This window comes from Coregonus lavaretus (genome assembly GCF_964263955.1).
Source record: "Coregonus lavaretus genome assembly, chromosome: 22".
Taxonomy (NCBI): domain Eukaryota; kingdom Metazoa; phylum Chordata; class Actinopteri; order Salmoniformes; family Salmonidae; genus Coregonus; species Coregonus lavaretus.
The window spans coordinates 33,534,845-33,561,401 of record NC_140009.1 but is presented as its reverse complement, the minus strand read 5'-3'; the positions used below and the strand labels follow the sequence as shown (position 1 = coordinate 33,561,401).

Below are 26,557 nucleotides of genomic sequence, written 5' to 3'. Positions count from 1 at the left end.
CGACACCATTTTGTATACATCTGGCCCTTCATTGGACACTGTGTTAACAAACCTCCAAACGAGCTTCAACGCCATACAACACTCCTTCCGTAGCCTCCAACACTAGTAAAACTAAATGCATGCTCTTACATTTTTTACATTTTAGTCATTTAGCAGACGCTCTTATCCAGAGCGACTTACAGTTAGCACATACATTATTTTATCGAACCCACAACCCTGGTGTTGCAAACGCCATGCTCTACCAACTGAGCTACATCCCCTGCTGGCCATTCCCTCCCCTACCCTGGATGACGCTGGGCCAATTGTGCGCCGCCCCATGGGTCTCCCGGTCGCGGCCGGCTACGACAGAGCCTGGATTCGAACCAGGATCTCTAGTGGCACAGCTAGCACTGCGATGCAGTGCCTTAGACCACTGCGCCACTCGGGAGTTACTCTTCAACCGAACGCTGCTTGCACCCGCCCACCCGACTAGAATCACTACTCTCGGCGGGTCTGACCTAGAGTATGTGGACAACTACAAATACCTACGTGTCTGGTTAGACTGTAAACTCTCCTTCCAGACTCACATTAAGCATCTCCAATCAAAAGTTAGATCTGGAATCGGCTTCCTATTTCGCAACAAAGCCTCCTTCACTCATGCTGCCAAACATGCCCTCGTAAAACTGACTATCCTACCGATCCTTGACTTCGGCGTTGTCATTTACAAAATAGCCTCCAACACTCTACTCAGCAAATTGGATGTAGTCTATCACAGTGCCATCCGTTTTGTCACCAAAGCCCCATATACTACCTACCATTGTGACCTGTACGCTCTTGTTGGCTGGCCCTCACTACATATTCGTCGCCAAACCCACTGGCTCCAGGTCATCTATAAATCACTGCTAGGCAAATCCCTGTCTTACCTTAGCTCACTGGTCACCATAGCAACACCCACCCGTAGTCTGCGCTCCAGCAGGTATATCTCACTGGTCATCCCCAAAGCCAACACCTCCTTTGGCCGCCATTCCTTCCAGTTCTCTGCTGCCAATGACTGGAACGAACTGCAAAAATCTCTGAAGCTGGAGACTCTTATCTCCCTCACTAAATGTAAGCGTCAGTTGTCAGAGCAGCTTACCGATCACTGCACCTGTACACAGCCATTCTGAAATTAGCCCACCCAACTACCTCATCCCCATATTGTTATTTATTTTGCTAATTTGCACCCCAGTATCTCTATTTGCACATCATCTTTTGCACATCTATCATTCCAGTGTTAATATGAAATTGTAACTATTTTGCACAATGGCCTATTTATTGCCTTACCTCCATAACTTACTACATTCGCACACACTGTATATATATTTTCTGTTTGTATTTTTGACTTTATGTTTTGTTTACCCCATATGTAACTCTGTGTTGTTGTTTTTATCGCACTGCTTTGCTTTATCTTGGCCAGGTCGCAGTTGTAAATGAGAACTTGTTCTCAACTGGCTTACCTGGTTAAATAAAGGTGATTTTTATTTTATTTTTATGTCTGGAGAAAACAAGGCACAGCTCATCACCCGTCTAACACCATCCCTACTCTGAATCATGGTGGTGGCAGTAGCTTTTCAGCAGCAGGGACTGGGAGACTGGTAAGGATAGAGGGAACAATGAGTGGTGCCAAATATTGGCAAATCCTTGATGAGAGCCTGCTTCAGAGTGCAAACGACCTTAGACTGGGGTGAAGATTTACGTTCCAACAGGATAATGACCCCAAGCATACAGCCAAAGCAACACTGGAATGGCTTCAGAACAAGAATGTCAAAGTACTTGAGTGGCCCAGCCAAAGCCCAGACTTAAATTTCATAGAAAATCTGTGGAAGGACTTGAAGATTGCTTTTCACCACTGCTCCCCATCTAACTTAGCAGAAAATCTTCAAGGAAGAATGGGAGAAAATCCCCAAATCCAGATGTGCACAGCTGATACAGACATACCCAAGACTCAAAGCTGTAATTGTGCCAAAGGTGCTTGACTCAGGGGTGTAAATACTTTATGTAAATTACATATTTCTGTATTTCATTTTCAATACATTTGCAAAAATTTCTTCAAACATGCTTTCACTTTGTCATTATGGGGTATTGTGTGTAGATGGGTCAGAAAAAAAATCTATTTCATCAACTTTGAATTTAGGCTGTAACACAACCAAATGTGGAATAAGTCAACGGGTATGAATACTTTCTGAAGGCACTACCTTTGACTGCAAAACTAACTAACTAAAATAAAATAAAAACCATGTTATTTCATTTATTTATTATTATTTGTAACTTTGGTCAAAAATCCAATGGGGTTTTCAAGTTTTTTTTCCTAATGTAATGAATGGGTAGGGCCAGGCGTTTTGGTAGATTTTATTTCTACCCCGCATGTTGATCATCTGACCCCGAGGCCAAATGTAATGTGTGCATACCATGATCACCTAACATAATTATCCAATTAGTTCAAAATAAATTCCTAACCATGTGGATTGACTTCAAATGAAATGTTTATCTTAAGGACATTATAAACATAAACATCTTCACTTATTCATTGTCTGTTATCAACATTCTATGGGAATAATAGGCATTTTATCTAAGAAACTGTAGCCTCTTTCCGAACAAAGTAGCCATTTTCATTCCCTATACATGTAAAAACGTAAATGCTGCAACTAACATCCCTCGAAAAAGTTGACAATCAAAATGCGTGCATTCATTAACACACGTGAAGAACGGAGGCGCAGTATGGTCGAAAAAACAGAAAGCATCTCCATAATAACGGACGAATCCACTGATACAAAACACCAATATGTTCTTCATATTTTGTAGGAGAGCTGGGTGAAAACGTTAAAGTTGTTCTGGCTGATACAGTGTATTTACAGGCAGTGAACTATTCAACACTGGCAGAATATCTTTCTGAGTACCTGCGCTTTTACGCGCGCTTTGTGGAGGCAGAGAAGCGTATCTCTCCAAATACTGCGGTCTAACATGGTTGGAGAAGTTGTTGGGTTGTTATTTCTATTGCGAATGAAAATAGGCTAGCCATTTATATTCTGAAAATAGTATACATTTCTCCTTCTACATTTTCTTATATAAAAATGCTTATCATACCCATATGTTAAGAACAGACAACGAATGCGTTGTGAAATATTTTTGTTGATTGGTGTTGTCTTGTTACGTAAGGATGATACTGTTTCGCTATATCCTCCACATCTTTCTAAGGTAGAAGCATTCTTCTGAGACAGCATAATGTTTTTCTTGTATTTTTTCAGATGTCTGTCTATCCAGTCTTTCCGTTTATAATCTAATGCTAAATTGCAGGTTTTGCAGAATATATTGTTGTCTGCAAAGAGCGTCCCAGCGGGGTATTGGCGTGCTCTTTTTTTCAAGAGATATTCTAATTTTGAATGTTGTTTTTTTTCTGGTTGGATTAATAGTCTCTCCCCTTTAACTGTCCTAATTGCCCCATTTTTATAACCCCAGATGATCAGGGGTTGAGTCTGTTGGAGCGAATCAGTTTGAGCAAAGTGAGGTGTAGAATCACCGATCTACAAATACTAGAATTGCAGAAAATGAGATTTTAAAATGATATTTAAAAGTGTGTGAACAGTATGCGGTCGCATGGGTCGCGAGGTGAGGGTTTGTTACTACGCCGATAAATGCCAACATCCATCCGGACCTTTGCCACCTAGGACATTTGTGTGACAGACCATCTCAAATAGTACTTGAGTACCCCTACTATAGGCCTACAACACATACATGGCTCCTAGCCTCCCATGCATAAGGCTACTTTCTGTCCCTAACACTAAAACTAAAACTAAATTATATAAAACTAAATAGAAATGGTTTTCAGCAAACTGAAACTGAATAAAAACGAGTAAATCAAGTCTAAAAAATTACTGAAACTAAACTGAATTTCAAATAAAAATAAAATAACGAATAGAAATTAAAACAAATAGAAAATCACAAAACTATAATAACCTTGCTCCAAAGACATACAGACCACCCAAAGTAAAAACAGAGAGTGTGTTTAATCCTAAAAATGATCCACACTGGGTTTTGGCTGTTACACAACTTTGTATTCTCTAACAAACTGTCTGCCATAGACATAGTTATGTGTCAGGTTTAACTTTAGGGACACAGAGCCCTCCCCTACACACACAGGGGAATCATGTGGTTTGGATTAGACTGTAGTGATGTGCCACTGATGTAGCCTAGACCCTGGTGCCACACCATCTGAAGCTTAGCAGTCCATTGTAAATTAGAGGGCACAATAACAGTTTCTTAAACATCTTAGACTAGGAACAACAAGGTATAGAGGATTTTTTTGGTATGGGTTTATTGATAGACAGACAGAAAGGCTGGCAAACAGACAAACATACAGACAGACCTTTTAAGGAGTGGAAGAGGGATGATAACATGGGTGATCTTTTGATCACACACACACACACACACACACACACACACACACACACACACACACACACACACACACACACACACACACACACACACACACACACACACACACACACACACACACATACAGCGTCAGTGGAGTTTGTCTGGATTGTGAATGACTCACATCCTCTCAGCCTTTGACCTCATGAGAAGGGATGTGGAGTTTTCTTCACTTCCAGGAATTGAGTTGGATGCTTCCCCTTCTGTCATACTGTAAGGAGGTGTGGTGTAGTGTAGACTGTATGTACCCACCTTGTATGCTTTCAGATTCACTATGAGGAACACAGTGGATTGGATGGGAGGGCGGCTTGTACTGTACTTGCCAGGTGGAAGTAAATGCTGCTATGTTAATGGTTGGAAAGAGTCTCATGGTGTTGATTTGCCCCCTCCCATTTTCCCAAGCAAACATAGTTCTATGAGCACAGCACATAGCAGTGCCAGACAGCAAAGTGTTACTGAGGAGATGTAAAAGAGGGAAGTTGAAACAAGCATCAAGAAACAAGAGAGGAGTGATAAGAAAAACTTGAAGGTATGTAATGTGCCTGAGCTTTCTATGGGGGTAGAGGTGATCATTTTTTAAAATATTTTATTGTGTAGAAAGGCTTATCCTAGTATTTAGAGATCTTTCTGGAAATACTGATTTGAAAGTCAGCAGGTATGTTGGATGCCCAATTTGGGTACAATCTTTTTAGTCTTTTGCTCAAGTCATTTCCTATTATTTAAATATTTGATTGTAGAGTCAGTCATACGTTGCTGGCAATTTCCAAAATGTGTTGTCTGAGGTGATATTTTGATTATATGTGTGTGGTGTTTGATCAGTGGACAAAGCAATAGAGAAAGTGTTAAAGGTACAATGCAGCCGTTTTTATCTCAATATCAAATAATTTCTGGGTAATAATTAAGTACCTTACTGTGATTGTTTTCAATTAAAATGGTCAAAAAGAAACAAAAATAAATTCTTAGCAAAGAGCTATTTCTGAAGCAATAATTTTGCTAGGACTGTCTGGGAGTGGTTTGAGTGGGGAGGGAGAAACTGAAAACTAGCTGTTATTGGCAGAGAAGTTTGAAACTCTCTTTCTTATTGGTCTATTAACTAATTTACTGCCTGGTGATGTCACCAGGTAGGCTAAAACTCCATCCCACCAAACATTCTGAAATTTCAGGGGCTCTTTTCAAACAGCTCTTACACTAAAAGGGCATTATTATCATTTTCACAAGTTCACAGTATTATTCCAACTTCATAGTTTATAAATATACTGTATATAAAACAAAGGAAAACCACGTTTTTGACTGCACTGGGCCTTTAAGGATAGCCTATATTCATTTACATTACATTTACGTCATTTAGCAGACGCTCTTATCCAGAGCGACTTACAAATAGGATCCAGAGCAGCATATTTGGATTAATGCCAACCTGCTAAATGGGGACTTTTTTTGCTGACCTCACTACTATTAACGTTATTCATAATAATGGTGGTTTATCTGCTGGTCAGGTGGATGTGTGCAAGGTGTCTCATATTTCTCATTACCAAGGAAAAGTATAGTCTAGGTCTACCTGTCTCACCATATCTCTGTTTTAAAAGGAAATTTAAACCAATAGGCTAGTTCGACAGTACTGTATAAGTTAGCTCATTAAACTGTACAGAACCCTAGAGGCTATTGCCTAACTAGAATCCTCAACATCCTCCACATAGGCTAATTGTTTTTGTACTGTGAACCATGTGTAATTCTGAAATGACAGTTGAAATGAAAGTGCATACTGTATAACAGTAAGGGTGAGAGTGAATGCAGGAATCTGCTTGCCCTGGCTTCCAGACAGAAAGGCTGTGTGACGTCCCAGGAAACAAGTGGGCACTTCACTGTCTCTGTATGACACTGAGAAAGATGACCAGGCAAGGCCTGTGTCTGCTGGGAGTAGCTTGGGGGATTCAAGTTCATGAGTTCAGTGTCTCAATGAGAGGCCTGAGTTGGATGAGTAACTGCTGTGTGCTGGCAACTGCCTTACTCCTTGCTGATTTATTCATCCACAGGAACCATGAGTCATCCTACACAATAGTGGCCTACTGTCACTCACTGCAGACTCCTCATGCCATAGACCTATGGCTCACACACATAGTCTTCTCACACATGCTGAGATACGAGAAGTATGATTGTCTAGGGTAGAATCTTCTTTTTGTTACTTTAATTGTGAGGTAAATGTAATATCCTATGTTTTTTTCTTCCTCTCCAGCCAGCTAGAGCAGTTTTTCCCTGAGAACAACCGAGATGGCCGTCGCTCCGTTCAGTCGCAAACAGTGGGCCTCCCAGTCCCTCAGAGTCACAGCTAATGAGTTGTCCATAGTCGGCACCAGAGGCAAGAACAATGCCATCGCTGAGCGCTTCTCGAAGTAAGTGGCATACAGTAGTATCAAAGATATGAATAACTAACCCAAGATAGTTCATCTGTGTCATTTACAGTGGGAGCAAATTAAAGCATAGTGGGCAGAATAAACAAGGAGGCGGGCAAAGCATAAGCTAGCGAGTTCCTATTGGCGCGTTGTAGTATTTATTTGCATATTTCTGTTAGGGAACGCCTCCTCTGTGAAGTGTGCACAAACTCAATTCGACCTTGCACTCCTAAACAACGCAATTTAAAAAAAAAGACTTTGGCAAAGCGTCAAGTCTATAAAACTTAGGGCACTGTGTTCGTAACAGATTCTAGTTTTGGGAACAGAAAACGGTATTGAGATCAGATGTTTCATCGAAGAGAAAACGAGCAGAATTTCGGCCCAATTTCACCTAGTTCCATTCTCTCCCACTACCGGACTTCCTCTCACTACCATATGCTTCAGTTTTATAGCCCCTGTGACTTGTCTGGGTTACCCTTTCGGTCTGTGGTAGTATTGCTCTCGTTCATCTTTACTGTTACTCACTTTCTCTTCTTGTTCTCTGATTCAATTACTCTTCACATGTAAAGTCACCCAGTTGTATATATTGCTCTCACTCTCGTCCTATTGTACATACGCTCGTACTTGTTCCAAGGTAGAAACGCAAATACTCACTTCAGTGTTAGGCTCCTACTGACCACTGATAACTTTTTCCATCCCAGTCCGTTCTGCTGCCTGAAACCATAGTATTAGATCACACACTCCCTCCCACTCAATGTCCTCTCCAGTGTCTTCTGGATCAGTACAAGATAAGAAAATTACACCAGCAATATTTTGAAACTAGATTTAATAACATTGCAGATTTTTTACTAGCCTGAGTGCAAGTCTGCTTGTGCTATCATGCCAACTCATTGTCACTCATTGTCATGGAGTAGCCAAGAGCACAAACAGATCTGGGACCAGGCTAGAGTTTTACCAGTTTGTCTATCCAAATGTGGAAACAGCACTGGCTATTACAGCCATGATACAGCCATTAATGTCGGAGATTAGATTGGTCCCTTCTCCATACCTCTCTGCTTTTTAACAGTTTTTCCTTTGTCATTTGTTTTTATTTCCCGTGTCTGACCACTAGGGGTCAGCGGTGCTCCATTGTTATGTGTATAGGTCTAGTTGCATTTAGAAGTGATCCAAACTCAGAAGTAATACAGATTACTTTGTTTCTCCCACCTTCATGGCAGCTTTGTTGAACTCTTAGCTATAGACAGGGCTGTAAACTGCACTGCCTATAAACTGATCTGCCTCCATTATGTAGGCCTCACAACCCCCTCTATCCTCTTCCAAGGTACCAACTGGCTGCAGAGGAATGCAACTCAGAGAGGAAGAAAGCAGTAAGTACCCAGTCAAGTTTGAAGGGACTAATATCTAACAAAGCTAGATATATTGGGATGAATCTCTCTCTCTCGCTCTCGCTCTCGCTCTCTCTCTCTCTCTCTCTCTCTCTCTCTCTCTCTCTCTCTCACTCACTCACTCACTCACTCACTCACTCACTCACTCACTCACTCACTCAGTCACTCACTCAGTCACTCAGTCACTCACTCACTCACAGGGCTAAACACCCACAGTCATGCCTGTCCACAAATTGCACTTGGAGGCTACACTAGTAAAGCTTTAATCCTTCTTCAGAGACTTTAATCTGAAGGTAGATAATACCCCACCTCTGTTGCTCCTAGTACCTCGCATCACTTCTGTGCTTCTGTTACAGACCTGATCAAAAAACACTGGGTGGTCACTCACTTCACAGGCATGAAGGACTACAATGTAATGCCAGATCCCACCTGGGCAATACAGACACTCTTCCTAGTGGTCTGTTGGCTGGGCCTGGGAATGTCACCTGCGGGGATATAAACAAACAGCAGGGAATTGAGTTATTTTCATTAAGCTTTTTAAATCCCAGGTATGTGTCTGGAATAAGTAGACTGTCAGCTGTTGTACTGTATTGAGAGCAATGCTTGAAGTATTGTTTGGGTGCCGGACGGTACTGTTCATATTTTTAAGCCTATATTCTATAAGAGGTACCGGTACTAAAGCATTAGAACATGTTCCAGCCCAATTCAATCACTGATTTATAGGGTGCATGTTCTGGGTGTTGGCCTAGGTAGAATTGAGTAATTTCAAGGTACTTTCAAGGTATTTAGTGCGAAAAACAAATTTTCTGCTACAATTATGTACATTGTCACCGTTAGCAGAGACTCAGGGCATTTCGAAGAACGTAACTTAAGAAAATCTGTTAGTCTTCACAGTTGGGGAGGGGACATGCTGCTGGTCTCTGTCATCAAACAGTTAATGTCTCCAAAATGTACAATTTCCTGCTTTCTCATTTTTGGAATTTTCCCCTTCTTTCAACAGACCTTTTCTGTTTCCGTTTTTTTTCTTCTCTCTCTTACTCCTCTCTCTTTCCTCTCTCTCTCTCTCTCTCTCTCTCTCTCTCTCTCTCTCTCTCTCTCTCTCTCTCTCTCTCTCTCTCTCTCTCTCTCTCTCTCTCTCTCTCTCTCTCTCTCTCTCTCTCTCTCTCTCTCTCTCTCTCTCTCTCTCTCTCTCTCTCTCTCTCTCTCTCTCTCTCTCTCTCTCTCTCTCTCTCTCTCTCTCTCTCTCTCTCTCTCTCTCTCTCTTCCACTCTGTGATCTCTATTTCTCTCCCTCCTTCCTTCTCTGTGTTTCTCTCATGCTCTCTCCTGGTGTAGGGGGGTGGGCTAGCTAGCTCCTTCATGCAGATCTTTTCTAAAGGCTCACATCTGGGAGAGTTTTTATAATTTCCACCCAACAGACACAGAGCCAACTGGATCTCCAGGTTACCAGGCTTTCCAAGGTTTTTACTCTTTTTCTTTGACAAAAGGAGACAGATGGTAGTGAAGGGAAAACTATGACTTTTAGTGTCCTTGTTTCTCATTCATTTTAATGGCTGTGAAACTTTTAGCTCCACTTATCTTACTTTTACGGTTTATGGTTGTTGTCTAAACAGAGGACAATGCCATTTGATGAGCATGAGAAACTGTGTAGTCATAGCCAGGTTGGGTTAACCAGGGAGAGGTCTGGTAGAAAGATGCTACTCAGGTTGAATGCTAACGGTAGCTGTATTAGTAGCTATGGAAGAAATCGGAGACCAACTCTTGTCTCCTGAAACAATTGATGTGGCTGTAACACTGGTATCTGTTCTGTATTTTTTCCCCTCCTCATCCTGTTATTACATAGCATTCCTCAGCTCTTCTATTTTAGACGACATAAAACAAAAAAAGTAATTATCGTCTCTTAAGTATCTAAGTTATGGATTCAGGCAGTTGGGATGCTTCTGGAATGTGTCAGTGATTATGATCTGTTAGTCAGACTGAGAATGTCTGTCTTTACCCCCTACTCCAGGCTGCAGAGCCGTTGCCACAGACTCTCCGCAGTTGCAACCTGAGTGTGTTGAAGAAGCATTGGGAGCAGTCTGACCAGTCAGCCACACCCTGTATCCCGCTACCCCACACTCAGCGCTTACTCCCCTCAGATCCTAAAGCCAAGCACCAGATCCAGACCCAGCCCCAGGCAACTCAGGCCCAGCCACCTCTCTCACCAGCCCCCAGCCCCAATACTAGTCCCACAGCCGTAGAGGACCAGGCAGGATCAGGTATGGAGAGGAGATGGCAGCAGAGAGACCCAGAGAGGCAGGAGAGAGGAGCAGCAGTAGAAGTGCCTTGTGTCCCCAGTGAGAAGCCCAACATACCCCTCAACAACCTCAAGATGATGTTTGAGAAAGGAGAGAACCGTCAGAACAAAGTAAGTCCAAACGTACTGATTTACAAGCTACATGCCCCCAATTATTTTAATAGGATACATTTTATTTTTCTGCCATTTTCGCCACATAAATGATAAGAAATTAGAATGGCTAAACAGGTACAAAGCTGACGAAGTACTGCAAAGTGCATCGTTTGTAAAAATCTTTTATTTTTATCAAAGTCGTTTGTTTCTTCAAATCTGTGGTTTCCACATGTATTTTGGAGAAACACTTGTATATTGTTTAAGTATTAGAAGTCCAGTGTAGTCATGTGGATCAGGATCAGGTGTTGTGAGGCATTCTGCTCTGTGACAGTGACTTACTTAAAAAAAATATATATATATTGGGGTGTAGATCAGCTTTAATATTGCAGATAGATTGTAGTTTCCATCAATGTAATTGTCTGCATCATTTCCAAACCACCATATATTTTTTGGGGAAATATATACAGTACCAGTCAAAAGTTTGGACACACCTACTCATTCAAGGGTTTCTCTTTATTTTTCATTGTAGAATAATAATGAAGACATCAAAAATATGAAATAACACATATGGAATCATGTAGTAACCAAAAAAGTGTTAAACAAATCAAAATGTATTTAATATGTGACATTCTTCAAATAGCCACCCTTTGCACACTCTTGGCATTCTCTCAACCAGCACTTGTTGGCCTTTTTTCCTTCACTCTAATGTCCAACTCATCCCAAACCATCTCAATTGGGTTGAGGTCGGGTGATTGTGGAGGCCAGGTCATCTGATGCATCACTGTCCTTGGTCAAATAGCCCTTACACAGCCTGGAGGTGTGTTTTGGGTCATTGTCCTGTTGAAAACAAATGATAGTCCCACTAAGCGCAAACCAGATGGGATGGCATATCGCTGCAGAATGCTGTGGTAGCCATGCTGGTTAAGTATGCCTTGAATTCTAAATAAATCACAGACAGTGTCACCAGCAAAGCACCATCACACCTCCTCCTCCATGCGTCACGATGGGAACCACACATGCGGAGATCATCCATTCACCTACTCTGCGTCTCACAAAGACACGGCAGTTGGAACCAAAAATCTTCAAATTTGGACTCATCAGACCAAAGGACTAGTGTCCATTGTTCGTGTTTCTTGGCCTAAGCAAGTCTCTTCTTCTTATTGGTGTCCTTTAGTAGTGGTTTCTTTGCATCAATTTGACCATGAAGGCCTGACTCAAACAGTCTCCTCTGAACAATTGATGTTGAAATGTGTCTGTTACTTGAACTCTGTGAAGCATTTATTTGGGCTGAAATCTGAGGTGCAGTTAACTCTAATGAACTTATCCTCTGCAGCAGAGGTAACTCTGGGTCTTCCTTTCCTGTGGCAGTCCTCATGAGAGCCAGTTTCATCATAGTGCTTGATGGGGCTAATTTCTGAATACCAGCACTACCTTGTCACAACACAACTGATTGGCTCAAACGCATTAAGAAGGAAAGAAATTCCACAAATTCACTTTTAAGAAGGCACACCTGTTAATTGAAATGCATTCCAGGTGACTACCTCATGAAGCTGGTTGAGAGAATGCCAAGAGTGTGCAAAGCTGTCATCAAGGCAAAGGGTGGTTACAACATGATTCCATATGTGTTATTTCATAGTTTTGATGTCTTCAGTATTATTCTACAATATAGAAAATAGTAAAAATAAAGAAAAACCCTGGAATGAGTAGGTGTCCAAACTTTCAAGGTATATATATATATATACACACACAGTGCATTCGGGAAAGTATTCTGACCCATTGACTTGTTCCACATTTTGTTACGTTACAGCCTTATTCTAAAATGGATTAAGTAAATTAAAAAGTAAAAATAGGTTTTTAGAAATGTTTGCAAATTTATATATATTTTTTAAACACTGAAATACCTTACTTACATAAGTATTCAGACCTTTTGCAATGAGACTCGAAATTGACCTCAGGTGCATCCTGTTTCCATTGATATACAACTTGATTGGAGTCCACCTGTGGTAAATTCAATTGATTGGACACGATTTGGAAAGGCACACACCTGTCTATATAAGATCCCACAGTTAACAGTGCATGTCAGAGCAAAAACCAAGCAATGAGGTCGAAGGAATTGTCCGTAGAGCTCTGAGACAGGATTGTCGAGGCACAGATCTGGGGAAGGGTACCAACAAATTTCTGCAGCATCGAAGGTCCCCAAGAACACAGTGGCCTCCATCATTCTTAAATGGAAGAAGTTTGGAACCACCAAGACTCTTCCTAGAGCTGGCCGCCCGGCCAAACTGAGCATTCAGGAGAGAAGGGCCTTGGTCCGGGAGGTGACCAAGAATCCGATGGCCACGCTGACAGAGCTCCTTAGTTTCTCTGTGGAGATGGGAAAACCTTCCAGAAGGACAACCATCTCTGCAGCACTCCTCCAATCAGGCCTTTATGGTAGAGTGGCCAGATGGAAACCACTCCTCAGTAAAAGGCACTTGACAGCCCGCTTGGAGTTTGCCAAAAGACACCTAAAGGACTCTGACTATGAGAAACAAGATTCTCTGGTCTGATGAAACCAAGATTGAACTCTTTGGCCTGAATGCCAAGCGTCACGTCTGGAGGAAACCTGGCACCATCCCTATGTTGTAGCATGGTGGTGGCAGCATCATGCTGTGGGGATGTTTTTCAGCGGCAGGGACTGGGAGACTAGTCAGGATCGAGGGAAAGATTAATGGAGCAAAGTACCTGCTCCAGAGTGCTCAGGACCTCAGACTGGGGCGAAGGTTCACTTTCCAACAGGATAACGACTCTAAGCACACAGCCAAAACAACCCAGGAGTGGCTTCGGGACAAGTCTCTGAATGTCCTAGAGTGGCCCAGCCAGAGCCCGGACTTGAACCCGATCGAACATGTATGGAGAGACCTGAAAATAGCTGTGCAGCGACGCTCCCCATCCAACCTGACAGAGCTTGAGAGGATCTGCAGAGAAGAATGGGAGAAACTCCCCAAATACAGGTGTGCCAAACTTGTAGCGTCATACCCAAGAAGACTCGAGGCGGTAATCGCTGCCAAAGGTGCTTCAACAAAGTACTGAGTAAAGGGTCTGAATACTTACGTAAATGATGTATTTCCGTTATTTATTTTTTAAAATAAATTTTTTTAAATGTCTAAACCTGTTTTTGCGTTGTCATTGTGTGTAGATTGATAAGGGGAAAACTTTAATCCATTTTAGAATAAGGCTGTAACATAACAAAATGTGGAAAAAGTCAAGGGGTCTGAATACTTTCCGATTGCACTGTATATCCTTTAAAAATATATTTTCCTTTATTATTTTCCCCTAATCCTACCACCCCTTCCCTAATTGGAGTAAACTAATGGACAACAACACTTAGGCTTCTACTTCCAGCTTATACATACTATATAGATTTTACAGACACAATGTATTTGACAATAGTTATCTTTTATTTGTATTTTAATCCCATCCTTCAACTACCCTCAACCCCTCCCATCTATCTCTTAACACCATATTTTTCAACTGTGCTGTGATGTTTCACAAAAGTTCGGAACCTTTCTATTTTCAGAGTCTATACAGATTGCAAACCAAAGATAAACACCTTTGCTAAAAGTATTATTATATTATTGATCGATTGACTAGGACATTTCAAATCACCCAGCAGTGACAGTGACTTAGATGTGTTTGCTAAGGAAAGGCCCCATGAAGCAGCCCTATGAATTGTAGTGCTTCAAATGACTTTTTCTGAATATGTAGCATTGTGGTTGAGACAACAGGTCTGTGTGTCGTCAATGTTCCTGTTCTAGAAGTAAAGAATGTTGTGCTGTGTGTTCTCCAGGGGTCAGAGCCCTCCTGGGGGCTGCTGCCAGTCACATGCACCACTCTGAGTTTTCTCATCTCACTACAGTACATTCCTACAGATGGGCTAGATATAACCATGCCCTGAGGCAGATAGGAGGGTAGGAGGGGGGGCTTCAAAACAACCACTGTCCTCCTCCTCACACTCCCTTTGGGGGTTAACAATAGAAAAGTGGATAAGCTTGTTTAAAAGCAAAGGATCCTTTTAACACTTTTTACTCTAGACTAATAGTCTATATTTCGTTTATTTTCCCTGGCTTGTATGAAATGTTAGGTGTTGGAAATGAAAGGCCAGACTTTCAATGGAACTTTCTTATGAGTTAGGGTTTTTGGTTGAGTGTTGATCAAGATTCAGACCTTCATTTTTTATTAAAGCTGTGGGTTAGCTAGCTTACTGGTCGGTATTTGAACATGGGCACCCGCCTGGACACCAGATCAGAGGATTGTTTTGTAGCGGCTTAACGAGTTGCCTCGCCACACCCCAGCTGGCTGAACTTTCCTTCCTTAAGCACATTAGCAGCCCTCTCTCGATCTCTCTCTTTCTATCTCTCTCGCTTTCTCTCTCTCCCAGCTGAAAGCCAGGAAGTGACCTGGGCTCGCCCCACATACCCCCACACCCAGACCTGCCCCTGGCCTCGACCCACACCTCCATACCCAGCCCTGTGCCTGGCTCCCTGCTCCTTGGCCTGTAGGCCTAGCCCCTCTCCTCCTCACTTCTCTTCCAGGGGTGGTGATGTCATGGGGCAGGCATTGCACATGACTGCAGTAGAGATGAGAAACTGAGCCTCCTCAGATAACTCTTCCTCCTCCCCTGGTCCTCTCTGGTTTATCAAAGCAAGGCCTTCTCCTTCTCCCCCTCCTCTCCCCTTACTCCCCCTCCTCTCGCTGGAGGAGACGGTCATGAGGGAGAGGCACTGTGAAATTAATTGACCCAACTTCATCCCCCCGTCACCCCCTCCCTCTTTAGCCCCCCACTCCCCTCCATATGCCCCCATGAAGGCCTTCCCTCTGCTCCTCTCTCTCTGTGTGACTGTGACAAGGCAGAAAGGAAGGAGGCACCAGTCCAGTCGTGGTCCCTGCTCTGCTCTGTCAGGCAGCCCAGTCCAGTGGAGACACAGTCTAATGAACACAATTGAGTTAGCTGCTGTTGATGTTCCAAACTCCTCCAGGACAGGTATGAGTGCTCCAGCGTTAACAGTCTTCTCCTCTCCTCCACTTGTGCTCCGGTCCGCTTCTCCCTGTAGCTCCTAGCGTTGCTTTGCGAGAGGTAAATATGTATATATTCTTTCTTTGTTTGGTCTCAAACCCCTCGACCTTGGACCTCCTTAAGCTCACTTTGATTATTGCGGCTCTGAAACAGTCTCCGCTTTAATATCTGGGGTTTGCTTTCTTTGCTTGTTGTTGGATTAGTATATTTGTATTAGGTTTATAACGCATTACGCTGTGGATGTAATCCTTTGATGGGAGGGCTAGCATATACACTGACTACACTATGGTTTATGAAAGTACTGCTCTGTCAGTGAATGGGGCTTTTCAAGGTCTTTATATGTTGTTGTCAATGGTGGTTTTGTGCTATATGTATCCTTGCCTACAACTCACTGATTTGAATTGGTATTTTTTGTTATTGTTCTGGGGCCCAGGCAGCCAGCCGGCAGGCGGTAGGCTTTAGGGAGGAGCCTCAGTCTGTCTCCAGGGTTTTTTAAATTGTCAGTGGGATTAGTTTCAGAGCTCTTTGCCTGGCCCGCTGATCAGTTCCTCCCTCTCTAAGGTCAGCTGGCTTCTTGACGTTTGTTTGTTTACATCCTCCTCCTGCTCCCCCATATTGTTGAGGCACCACCATGACCACCGTCTGGAGAGGATAGGAGAGGGGTTGAGTGGAGAGGGATCAGGCTGAAGAGTGGTCAGGCTTGGGAGGGGGCCTCCGGCTGCGTTAGAGAGGGGTCTCTCTGCCTGGGGTCCGTCTGGGCCAGCTGGGGTCTGGCTTCCTTAATCCACTCTGGAGGATGGAACAGCACGTATCACCCCCTTCTGCGAATGCAAATCTAAAATCCAGACTGCCACGAATGCACAACTCTATAAAGACTTTCCCCCTTTGCATTTCAGGGTTTAATCCACCCTTTGCCTCCTCATCTCTCTCTCTCTCTCTCTCTCTCTCTCTCTCTCTCTCTGTCTGTCTGTCTGTCTGTCTGTCTGTCTGTCTCTGTGTGTGTCTGTGTCTGTGTGTGTGTGTGTGTGTGTGTGTGTGTGTGTGTGTGTGTGTGTGTGTGTATGTATTATAAGGCTGTGCCCGGTGCTGTCCCAGCCGACCAGGGCTTTGTGGCACCCTGCTGCTCCTCTAATCTCTGATACTGATCACACACCGGCTTACAGACACAAGCGGTACAGACGGATAGGAGGCAGGAGACAGGGTGCGTCCCAAATGGCACTCTATTCCCTACATAGTGCACTACTTTTGACCAGAGCCCTGTTTGCCCTTGTCAAAAGTAGTGCCCTATATAGGCAACACGGCACCATTTGGGGCTCACCCAGAGGCTGTTCTTGCATTGAGCGGGTAGAGGCCAGGTGAAGCCAGGCTTAACTTGAGTCTCTGCTGCTACAGGTGTGCCAAGAACAGTATGTCTTCTCCTCTTGGCTTTTACCACTGACCTTTGCTCTATGAAATCCCTCTCTCACCGATGGCCTGATCGCTGAAACAAAAGTTGGTTGAAAAGCAGGCAGCCACTCTGTCCTGTCTTCAGCTGTGTTCAGAATGCGCTGTACTGTGTGTCAGGCAGGAGGGTGACAGGTGAGTCTTCTGTCTGTTGCTGGTGTTGACTGGGGTGTGTGACTGTGGACAGGAAGACAGACTGGGGTGTCTGCCTTGCCTTTTCTCCGTAAGGCTCTATCTGCCTCAGGCTCTAGCTCACTGAGCTCATAAGGGGATTAGAGTAGAGAGGGCTGGGCTGAGCAGGAGAGGCAGACAGCCGGGACGGAGGCTGGACAACAAGCCAGGCTGATACTGCAGCTGACGCACTGACTGACAGGCTGCCACACCTCCTCTCTCCACTCACCTATTTTCTTCTCATCTCTCCTCTATACTCCTCTCCACTCTTCTCACTGTCAGAGCACTGGGCTCAGAGCTGCCTGATGGGTGGCCCTGGTTCTCCCCTGCTGTGAGTTTATGCTAGCCTAGAGCTAACCACGTGAGCATCATATGGTTCTGTGTGCAAACCACGAGGCATGTGCTGCTGGCCTTATTCAGTATGTTCATAGCCTGCTCAATCTACAATGCAAAGGCTACCATAATGGAATATACTGTCCTGATAGTGTGGCTTGGTTCTGTGTTTCCAGGTGTCCAGAGAGCCTGTGAGGATTGGAGGGACCGGAGGCATAACTGACAACATGGATCAGCTACTTGGAGGTACTATTACACTGAGAGAGGACTCTCTCTCTCTCTCGCTCTCTCACACGGGATGGGACACCAGAGTTAAAGGTAGATGTACTGTTCTCCATGAGGATGCACATATTGTTTCACCAGGCTAGAGAGGAGTACAGACAGACTAAGCAGACTACTTCCTTCCTTTAACTGTACTGTATCAGTGGTAGAGACTGTAGCTGGCTCCTTTCTAAAGTGTCATGATCAGCACAAATCAGCAGAATGTCTCAGTGATTACAGGAAGAATGATAGTTACAGGAAGAGGGCTTTTCCCTTCTATTTCCCCTGTGACCCTGTGTTCCCGTCGCAGCCTGACAAACACCATGGGTGTGTCCCAAATAGCATCCTATTCCCTATATAGCACACTACTTTTGACCAAAGCCCATAGGTTCTGGTCAAAAAAAGTAGTGCACTATATAGAGAATAGGGTGCCACTTGGGACACAGCCATTACCCGCACAGTCTGCATTGTGCTGAATGGATAGTCTGCACTGTCGTCTCCATAGCTTATGAGAGGTGTGTGTATATGTGAATGTAACCTGTGCTTCTCTTTGTCTGTCTCCTAGATGCAGGGAACATAGAGTCCATGCCCCTGAGGGACAGGATGGCCATGTACCAGGCTGCTGTGTCTAAAACAGAGGTGTTATCCTCCTCAGTCAGCGTGAGTACCTGTCCTGTCCTTTACACTGTCCCGTACTCTGCTTCACTACCTGCCTGCCTGTGATGGAAGATCATGTAAGACTGACCATCATGTCCATGGTTGCACCTGACTGAACTTGACTAGCCTCGTAAGGTACACTACCGGTCAAAAGTTTTAGAACACCTACTCATTCAAGGGTTTTTCTATATTTTTACTATTTTCTACATTGTAGAATAATAGTGAAGACATCAAAACTATGAAATAACACATTGGAATCATGTAGTAACGAAGAAAGTGTTTATCAAATCAAAATATATTTTATATTTGAGATTCTTCAAATAGCCATCCTTTTCTTTGATGACAGCTTTGCACAATCTTTCCTTCTTAATGTGTTTGAGTCAATCAGTTGTGTTGTGACAAAGTAGGGGGGTATACAGAAGATAGCCCTATTTGGTAAAAGACCAAGTCCATATTATGGCAAGAACAGCTCAAATAAGCAAAGGGAAATGACAGTCCATCATGACTTTAAGACATGAAGGTCAGTCAATACGGAACATTTCAAGAACTTTGAACGTTTCTTCAAGTGCAGTCGCAAAAACCATCAAGCGCTATGATGACACTGGCTCTCATGAGGACCGCCACAGGAATGGAAGACCCAGAATTACCTGTGCTGCAGACAGGGGCGGTGTGTTCATTAGGGCAATATGGGCGACGCACTGCCAAACGGGAAAAGGAAGGGATTTTTTTTCTAATCAATTATATCACGGCAACAGTAGTTATCAGTGTTCTAATCTAGACGTCTGATCTGCCACTAAATGTCCAATCAGGCTAAAGTCGTGCTTCAAATGGCCCCGCCCCTTTTGGGGCGATTTCAGTCAGGTTGAAAATCGCCCCAGAAGTATCTCATAGACTCTCATGTAAAATCTTTTTTTTTCAAATATCAGAGCTTTCAATACAATCTCTATGGGTTTCTGAGGGCTTGCACTTACGCGCTTTCGTCATACGTAACATAACCATGAACGTAACTAAGAAAAGAGCGGGTAGCAGCGTCAATCAATTCACGTACTACTATCAAGATGGCTAGCGTTCAGTGCAACTCGATTGTCTCTTTGAAAGAAGTTCACATCAAAGACCATTCAAAACGAGCTACTGGAGTGTATGCTAGCGGTCATGAGGGAACATATTGTGGAGGAGGTGAAGTTGGCGAACTTCGTAGCTATCCAAGCTGACGAGACCACGGACGTTTCTACACAGACACAGCTGGTGCTTGTGCTGAGGTACATAGATAGCAACCACAAAGTGCAGGAGCGCTTTTTTGAGTTCCTTCCCATCTCGGAATCAACCTCAGTCTCAATCGCCAGTGTGCTTTTGGAGAGACTGAACAGTCTTTTTGCCGACGACGAGAAAGTCAAACTGTGGTGCACTGGCACTGTACCAGGTTCTCATGAGCTACAACCTCCAGGAGACGTTCTCTGAGACTGTGACTCTGTTGAACATCCTCATAACTACTCCCATGACAACAGCTGAAGCTGAGAGATGTTTCTCAACTTTGACACGAGTTAAGACATTCCTGCGAAATTCAATGGGCCAGGAACGTCTGAATGCACTGGCCATGCTTTCCATGGAGAGGGAACTAGTCCTCAGCATGCCTGATTTCAATGAGAAAGTCATTGACCGCTTTGCTGCATTGAAAGAGAGAAGAGAACAGTTTCAGTACAAGTAATGTAGCCTCTCTCTCTCTTTGTCCCTCCCTGTCTGTCTCTTTAACACACACACGCCCAAATCAGTTCACAGTTGATGTTGTTTAAAATAGTTATTTTTCATTTAAAAAAAAGTAAAAAAAATAAAATAATCTGTTCATGTTCATTTTTACAAATCTATACAATTGGCCAGAATATGGTTGTTCATATTTACAAATCTATACAATTGGCCAGAATATGGTTGTTCATTTTTACAAAGCCATACAGATAGCTGTGTTTACCTTTTCTAGAAATTATTTTCAAATTCTGTTTTCAGGCAAAATGTCTATCACTGTTCATTTTCACAAATCTATACAAGAGGGCAGAATATGGAAGTCTATAAAAATTTCTTATTACCAATAACTTGCATCAATGTTTTCAGTAGCCTCTATCAAAAGCTCCTGCTTGCTTGTTGTGAATTATGCTCAGGTGCACATATTTCCAATTCAACCATGAGGCAAATGTGGTAAAAGCTCTTGTTGAACCTGCAATCTGAACAAATACCAAGATGCTGTATTTTCAGCTGATATTTCATTTGTTTATGGAAATGCATATTGTTTATGCAGTGTTGAGGAATGTGAAAGAACACCCTTGATTATTTTTACTGTGATAACTTATTTTGCTTTTGTAAGCCAACACTTTTGAGATCAGTCAATAAATGCTTCTGGCATTGACTTATATGCTGCCCCTGTCTTCATGTTGTTGCTGGACATATCTTTTTTTTAAATGTGTGTAGGTCACCTAAATCATCAGAAAAATTACCCCCCTGAGAATTTTTTCAGGAGCCGCCACTGGCTGCAGAGGATAAGTTCATTAGAGTTACCAGCCTCAGAAATTGCAGCCCAAATACACTACTGTTCAAAAGTTTGGGGTCACTTAGAAATGTCCTTGTTTTCGAAAGAAAAGCAATTTATTTGTCCATTAAAATAACATCAAATTGATCAGAAATACAGTGTAGACATTGTTAATGTTGTAAATGGCTATTGTAGCTGGAAACAGCTGATTCTTAATGGAATATCTACATAGGCGTACAGAGGCCCATTATCAGCAACTATCAGTCCTGTGTTCCAATGGCACGTTGTGTTTGCTAATCCAAGTTTATAATTTTAAAAGGCTAATTGATCATTAGAAAACCCTTTTGCAATTATGTCAGCACAGCTGAAAACTGTTGTGCTGATTAAAGAAGCAATAAAACTGGCCTTCTTGAGACTAGTTGAGTATCTGGAGCATCAGCAATTGTGGGTTCGATTACAGGCTCAAAATGGCCAGAAACAAAGAACTTCTGAAACTCGTCAGTCTATTCTTGTTCTGAGAAATGAAGGCTATTCAACGCGAGAAATGTACAACATTAACAATGTCTACACTGTATTTCGGATCAATTTGATGTAATTTTAATGGACAAAAAAATTGCTTTTCTTTCGAAAACAAGGACATTTCTAAGTGACCCCAAACTTTTGAACGGTAGTGTAAATGCTTCACAGAGTTCAAGTAACAGACACATCTCAACATCAACTGTTCAGAGGAGACTGTGTGAATCAGGCCTTCATGGTCGAATTGCTGCAAAAAAAACACTACTAAAGGACACCAATAAGAAGAAGAGACTTGCTTGGGCCAAGAAACACGAGCAATGGACATTAGACCGGTGGAAATATGTCCTTTGGTCTGGGGTCCAAACTGGAGATTTTTGGTTCCAACCGCCGTGTCTTTGTGAGACGTGGTGTGGGTGAACGGATGATCTCCACATTTGTATTTCCCACCGTAAAGCATGGAGGTGTTATGGTGTGGGGGTGCTTTGCTGGTGACACTGTCTGTGATTTATTTAGAATTCAAGGCACACTTAACCAGCATGGCTACCACAGCATTCTGCGTGCGATACACCATCCCATCTGGTTTGGGCTTAGTGGGACTATCATTTGTTTTTCAACAGGACAATGACCCAACACACCTCCAGGCTGTGTAAGGGCTATTTTACCAAGAAGGAGAGTGATGGAATGCTACATCAGATGACCTGGCCTCCACAATCCCCCGACCTCAACCAAATTGAGATTGTTTGGTATGAGTCGGACCACAGAGTGAAGGAAAAGCAGCCAACAAGTGCTCAGCATATGTGGGAACTCCTTCAAGACTGTTGGAAAAGCATTCAAGGTGAAGCTGGTTGAGAGAATGCCAAGAGTGTGCAAAGCTGTCATCAAGGCAAAGGGTGGCTATTTGAAGAATCTCAAATATAAAATATATTTTGATTTGTTTCACACTTTTTCGGTTACTACATGATTCCATATGTGTTATTTCATAGTTTTGATGTCTTCACTATTATTCTACAATGTAGAAAATAGTAAAAATATAGAAAAACCCTTGAATGAGTAGGTGTTCTAAAACGTTTGACCGGTAGTGTATAACGATCCTGAAGTCTTGCGAGCTTACATTCTGTTTGAGAAACGAGAGCGCAGCGGGTCATGGTGGTCTTGGATCAGGCTAGAACTTACTTATTTTATTATTTTTCATTTTTTTACATTTTAGTCATTTAGCAGACACTCTTATCCAGAGCAACATACTTTTTTTTTTTCATACTTGAACCCAAAGTAAGAACATTGGGCCAGAAACTGTCAGTTGCGGGTTACATTTCCCAACTCTAAAACAAGTCCCTGTTTTTCTCTCTCTGACAGAGTGATCAGCTGGACTCTGACCTCTGCAGCAGCAGCAAACAGAAGGAGAATGTACCCCCAGACAGTGTGGACATGGTGAGGGATTGTGTTCTCCTGTGTGTGTGTGTGTGTGTGTGTCTGAAACATCTCTAAATCACCACCTCTCCCTCTTCTCTCAGGGTCTGGACTCAGAGCCCAACAGTAGGAAAGCCTCTTCCACAGAGAGCAATGGTAACTAATTTGGTCCTCCACTGCATTTAACCAGAGCTACAGTATATTCTTGTCTGTCATTATTTATGTCTCCTCTATATGTTTCAGTTTGTGAATGTTAGATCAGTATATTCATAACAGCTCCCTCTGGTGTCCAGTGTGTGCCATTATTGATTTTAGTCTCATCATATCACAGCAGGCTCCAGTACCGGCACCTCCTCTGTATCCTCGAACCAGAAGGATCAAGCTCAGCCCAAGACCTCCAGGGTGAATTCAACAGACCCTTTTCTGTATTTGTCTCAGAGCAATTGCCAAACCAACCATTCACTCTCCTAACCAGCCTTGAATGCCTCTCTTTATTTTGTGGTGTGTACAGAGCTTCTGCTTGCCTGCACGGGAGAGTTGTGTGTCATGTCAGAAGACAGTCTACCCTCTAGAGCGTCTGGTAGCCAACCAAAAGGTCTACCACAACACCTGTTTCAGATGCTCCCACTGCAACACCAAACTCAGGTGAGGGGATAGGACGGGACAGACACCATGCAGCAAGGCATTTTTTATTTGTTAAAACATCTGTTAATCTCACTATTAGTGGATTTTATATTGTCTTTAGGTCCACAGTCTTGTTCCTCTTGAATTAAGGATCAGGGTTTATGCTGCGCGATTCAAAATAAATATTGAATGTGTTGTTTGTCTCCCTCTGCTGGCCAGCCTGGGGACGTACGCCTCTCTGCACAGCCACGTCTACTGCAAGCCTCACTTCTGCCAGCTGTTCAAGGCCAAGGGCAACTATGACGAGGGCTTCGGCCTGCGCCCTCACAAGGAGCTGTGGGAGACCAAAGGAGAGAGTGGGGCTGGGGAGGAACACGGGACAGAGCAGACTAGCAAGGCCACCTCCTTCTCCAAAGACAAGCTGAAGAAGTGCGCCTCTACAGGCACGCTGTTGATCAGTCCAGCGGTAGAGGAGTCTCCACTGGCCAAGGTCAACGTGGTGACAGCCTCCCTGGAGACCCGCGCCCAGAGTTCAGCAGAGAAGGACAAGCCAGTGGAAACACGTCGGCTGAAGATTTCCTGGCCCCCCCGCACTGAAGGAGACGGAGAGGTTGGTAACATTGGGGCCAGCCCCACCGGGAAACCATCCCGTGCTAAGTGGCCCCCAGAGGGTGACTCAGCCTTCCCCGACCAAAGCCCAGAGTCCACCGAACGCTCCACGCTCTGCAGGAGTGCCTCCCTCAAGGAGCGTAGCCGACCCTTTTCATTGGCCAGCGCCTCCCATGCTCCCGCCCCTGCTGCCAGTCAGACAGCCAATCCTGAGCCAGAGCCACTGGAGAGGAGGAGCTCATTCGAGGACAGGGAGCCTGAACTGGCCTCCAGCCCTGAGGAACAGAGCATGGAGGACCGGGAACAACCAGACAGCCTGTCACCTGACTACCACACGCCTTCTGACGACAGCTACGTGGACGTCCACACCAGCTCTGAGGAAGAGGGGATGAAGGGGAGAGTCGCACCTCTGAAAGAAGACCACCACGAATTACTAGAAGCAAACCAAGAACAGGGAGCAGAGAATGACGGGGAGGAGAAGATGGAGGGAGAAGAAGAGGGAGCAGGGTTACTTTCTCAAAACTGCCAGACTGCCTCGTCAGAGATCGCCACGCCCCCCTCGTCTCCGGAGACTGAGCCTATGTCCAAGACCAACCACACGTCTCAGGATGTGGGCTTCTGGAATGGCGAGGAGGCCGTGTCTGTAGAGGAGATGATTAAGATGAACCGCTACTATGAGGACGAGGAGGACTGAAAGAGACTGGACTGCGGTTTATCATACCATGAAAATGATTAGACATAATCACCACTGTTGACTGTTAACATCCGCTCCTCTCTTTATTTCCCTGTTACTAAGGAACAGTGTCTGTCTGGCTGCGTTTGGTGCGATGTCAGGTGTTATGCTCTATTTGTGCCTCTGAACTATCACCTCAACTGGAGTGTGCAAGTCCTCAGAATATCTACATTGTTAGTTTTACATCATTTAGATTTATTGAAACACAGATCAGTCTTATGTTTGTGTGTCATTTTATGCTACTTTTAAGACATTCCATTATCTGAAACTACCTATTGTGATCATTTTTATTTCAGTCCATTCTACCTTAGCTCTGGGTTTGCCTGGAAGATGGCACAGTAAAAACCAAACGAATGCTGATGATACCAACTGAACCCAGTGAATGAGAGACATATTTGAGTCTGTATTTAAAAAGAGTTCGATGAATGTTTTTAAGGTGGATGTTTTTTGTTCAGAACAGCAGGAGAGCTCAGCTGAAAGGACAGGATGGGTTTCCACCATATTAATTCTGCTTGTTATCATTGTTCGTATAAATAAAGAAATTGATGTACAAAAAATATTCTGTAACCTCTAGTCTCATTCTACACATGTATATCAAACAATGAAATGTCAAACAATTGTAGTATGGAAATAACTACCTTTTAATACATATATTAATTAGCACCCTGCCTACTTCCAGCAGGCTGTCTTACTAACATTTACATTGAGATTATGGTTGCAAAATTCTGGTCATTTTCCCATAATTCCCAGGTTTTCCATCAATCCTGTTTGGAAGATTCAGCAGGGAGGAAAGAATCAGGAGGGAATATGCAGGAAATCCAGAATACTCCAACCACGATTTCTGGAAAACCTGAGAATTATGGGAAAGTTACCATTTTGCAACCCTAATTGAGATACTAGTACAGCCTTCTTTCTGCTGCTTGTATGTCAACTATGAAGAAGATCTATGAATAAGCATGTCTATGGTCTTCATGATGCCTGAACTGTAACTACAGAGGTGCTGCTGTGTGGATTAAAACAAGGCTCAAAATCTGGGATTGTGTCAACATCACGGGAATGAGGCATGTCCGGTTGACAGGATGCGTCCCAAATGGCACCCTATTCCCTTTATAGTACACTACTTTTGACCAGGGACTATAAGTGCTCTTGTCAAAAGTAGTGCGCTATATAGGGAATAGGGTGCCATTTGGGATGCAACCAGAAACAACCTCTCATTTACATTGGTGAGTTAAATCATACAAATAGAAATGCAATGTGGCTGATTGATCAGAATCCATTTGGATCATGGGGCACATAAGACACAAAAGCTGCCAATCCTTAAACATTTGGCATTGATCGGAACAAGTTTCTTAAACCTTATGAACAAATGACAAGAGCTCCATCTCTTACTCTGTATACATTTAGACAGACTCAGTCTCAAATGGCGACCTATTCCCTACATAGTGCACTACTTAGGGAATAGGGTGCCATTTGGAACCACACACAGGCATTCCTCTCAGATTGACCTGAACATGATCCTGATGGCGCTCTGCTGGTGCTACTGTGTACTACAGACAGACACCACCCTTATCAACTATTTCTAACGCGCTTGTGACAGAAGTATATTGTCAACATAATCAT

The 26,557-nt window shown here is 43.4% G+C and overlaps 1 protein-coding gene across 2 annotated transcripts; it reads left to right on the top strand.

The window, feature by feature from the left end:
• Positions 1–4,748: 4,748 nt before the first annotated feature.
• On the top strand, positions 4,749–25,496 carry LOC311150172 (LIM domain and actin-binding protein 1-like). Of its 2 annotated transcripts, XM_084187499.1 has the most exons (11): positions 4,749–4,981; positions 6,683–6,839; positions 8,161–8,206; positions 10,232–10,630; positions 17,792–17,861; positions 18,442–18,536; positions 22,918–22,992; positions 23,076–23,127; positions 23,303–23,373; positions 23,483–23,616; positions 23,815–25,496. In XM_084187499.1, exons 2-11 carry the CDS (start codon positions 6,718–6,720, stop codon positions 24,896–24,898), a joined length of 2,148 nt encoding a protein of 715 aa, XP_084043625.1. In that variant the 5' UTR covers positions 4,749–4,981; positions 6,683–6,717; the 3' UTR covers positions 24,899–25,496. The 2 variants fall into 2 exon arrangements, with proteins under 2 accessions (XP_084043625.1, XP_084043626.1); XM_084187500.1 differs by lacking the exon at positions 10,232–10,630.
• Positions 25,497–26,557: the final 1,061 nt, after the last annotated feature.

Excerpts from the sequence above, each read along its gene's own strand:
- LOC311150172 (XM_084187499.1), top strand. The coding sequence starts at position 6,718 with ATGGCCGTCGCTCCGTTCAGTCGCAAACAGTGGGCCTCCCAGTCCCTC. Across the intron at positions 6,840-8,160 it reads ATCGCTGAGCGCTTCTCGAA|GTACCAACTGGCTGCAGAGG; the intron begins GTAAGTGGCATA and ends TCCTCTTCCAAG. Across the intron at positions 17,862-18,441 it reads CATGGATCAGCTACTTGGAG|ATGCAGGGAACATAGAGTCC; the intron begins GTACTATTACAC and ends TCTGTCTCCTAG.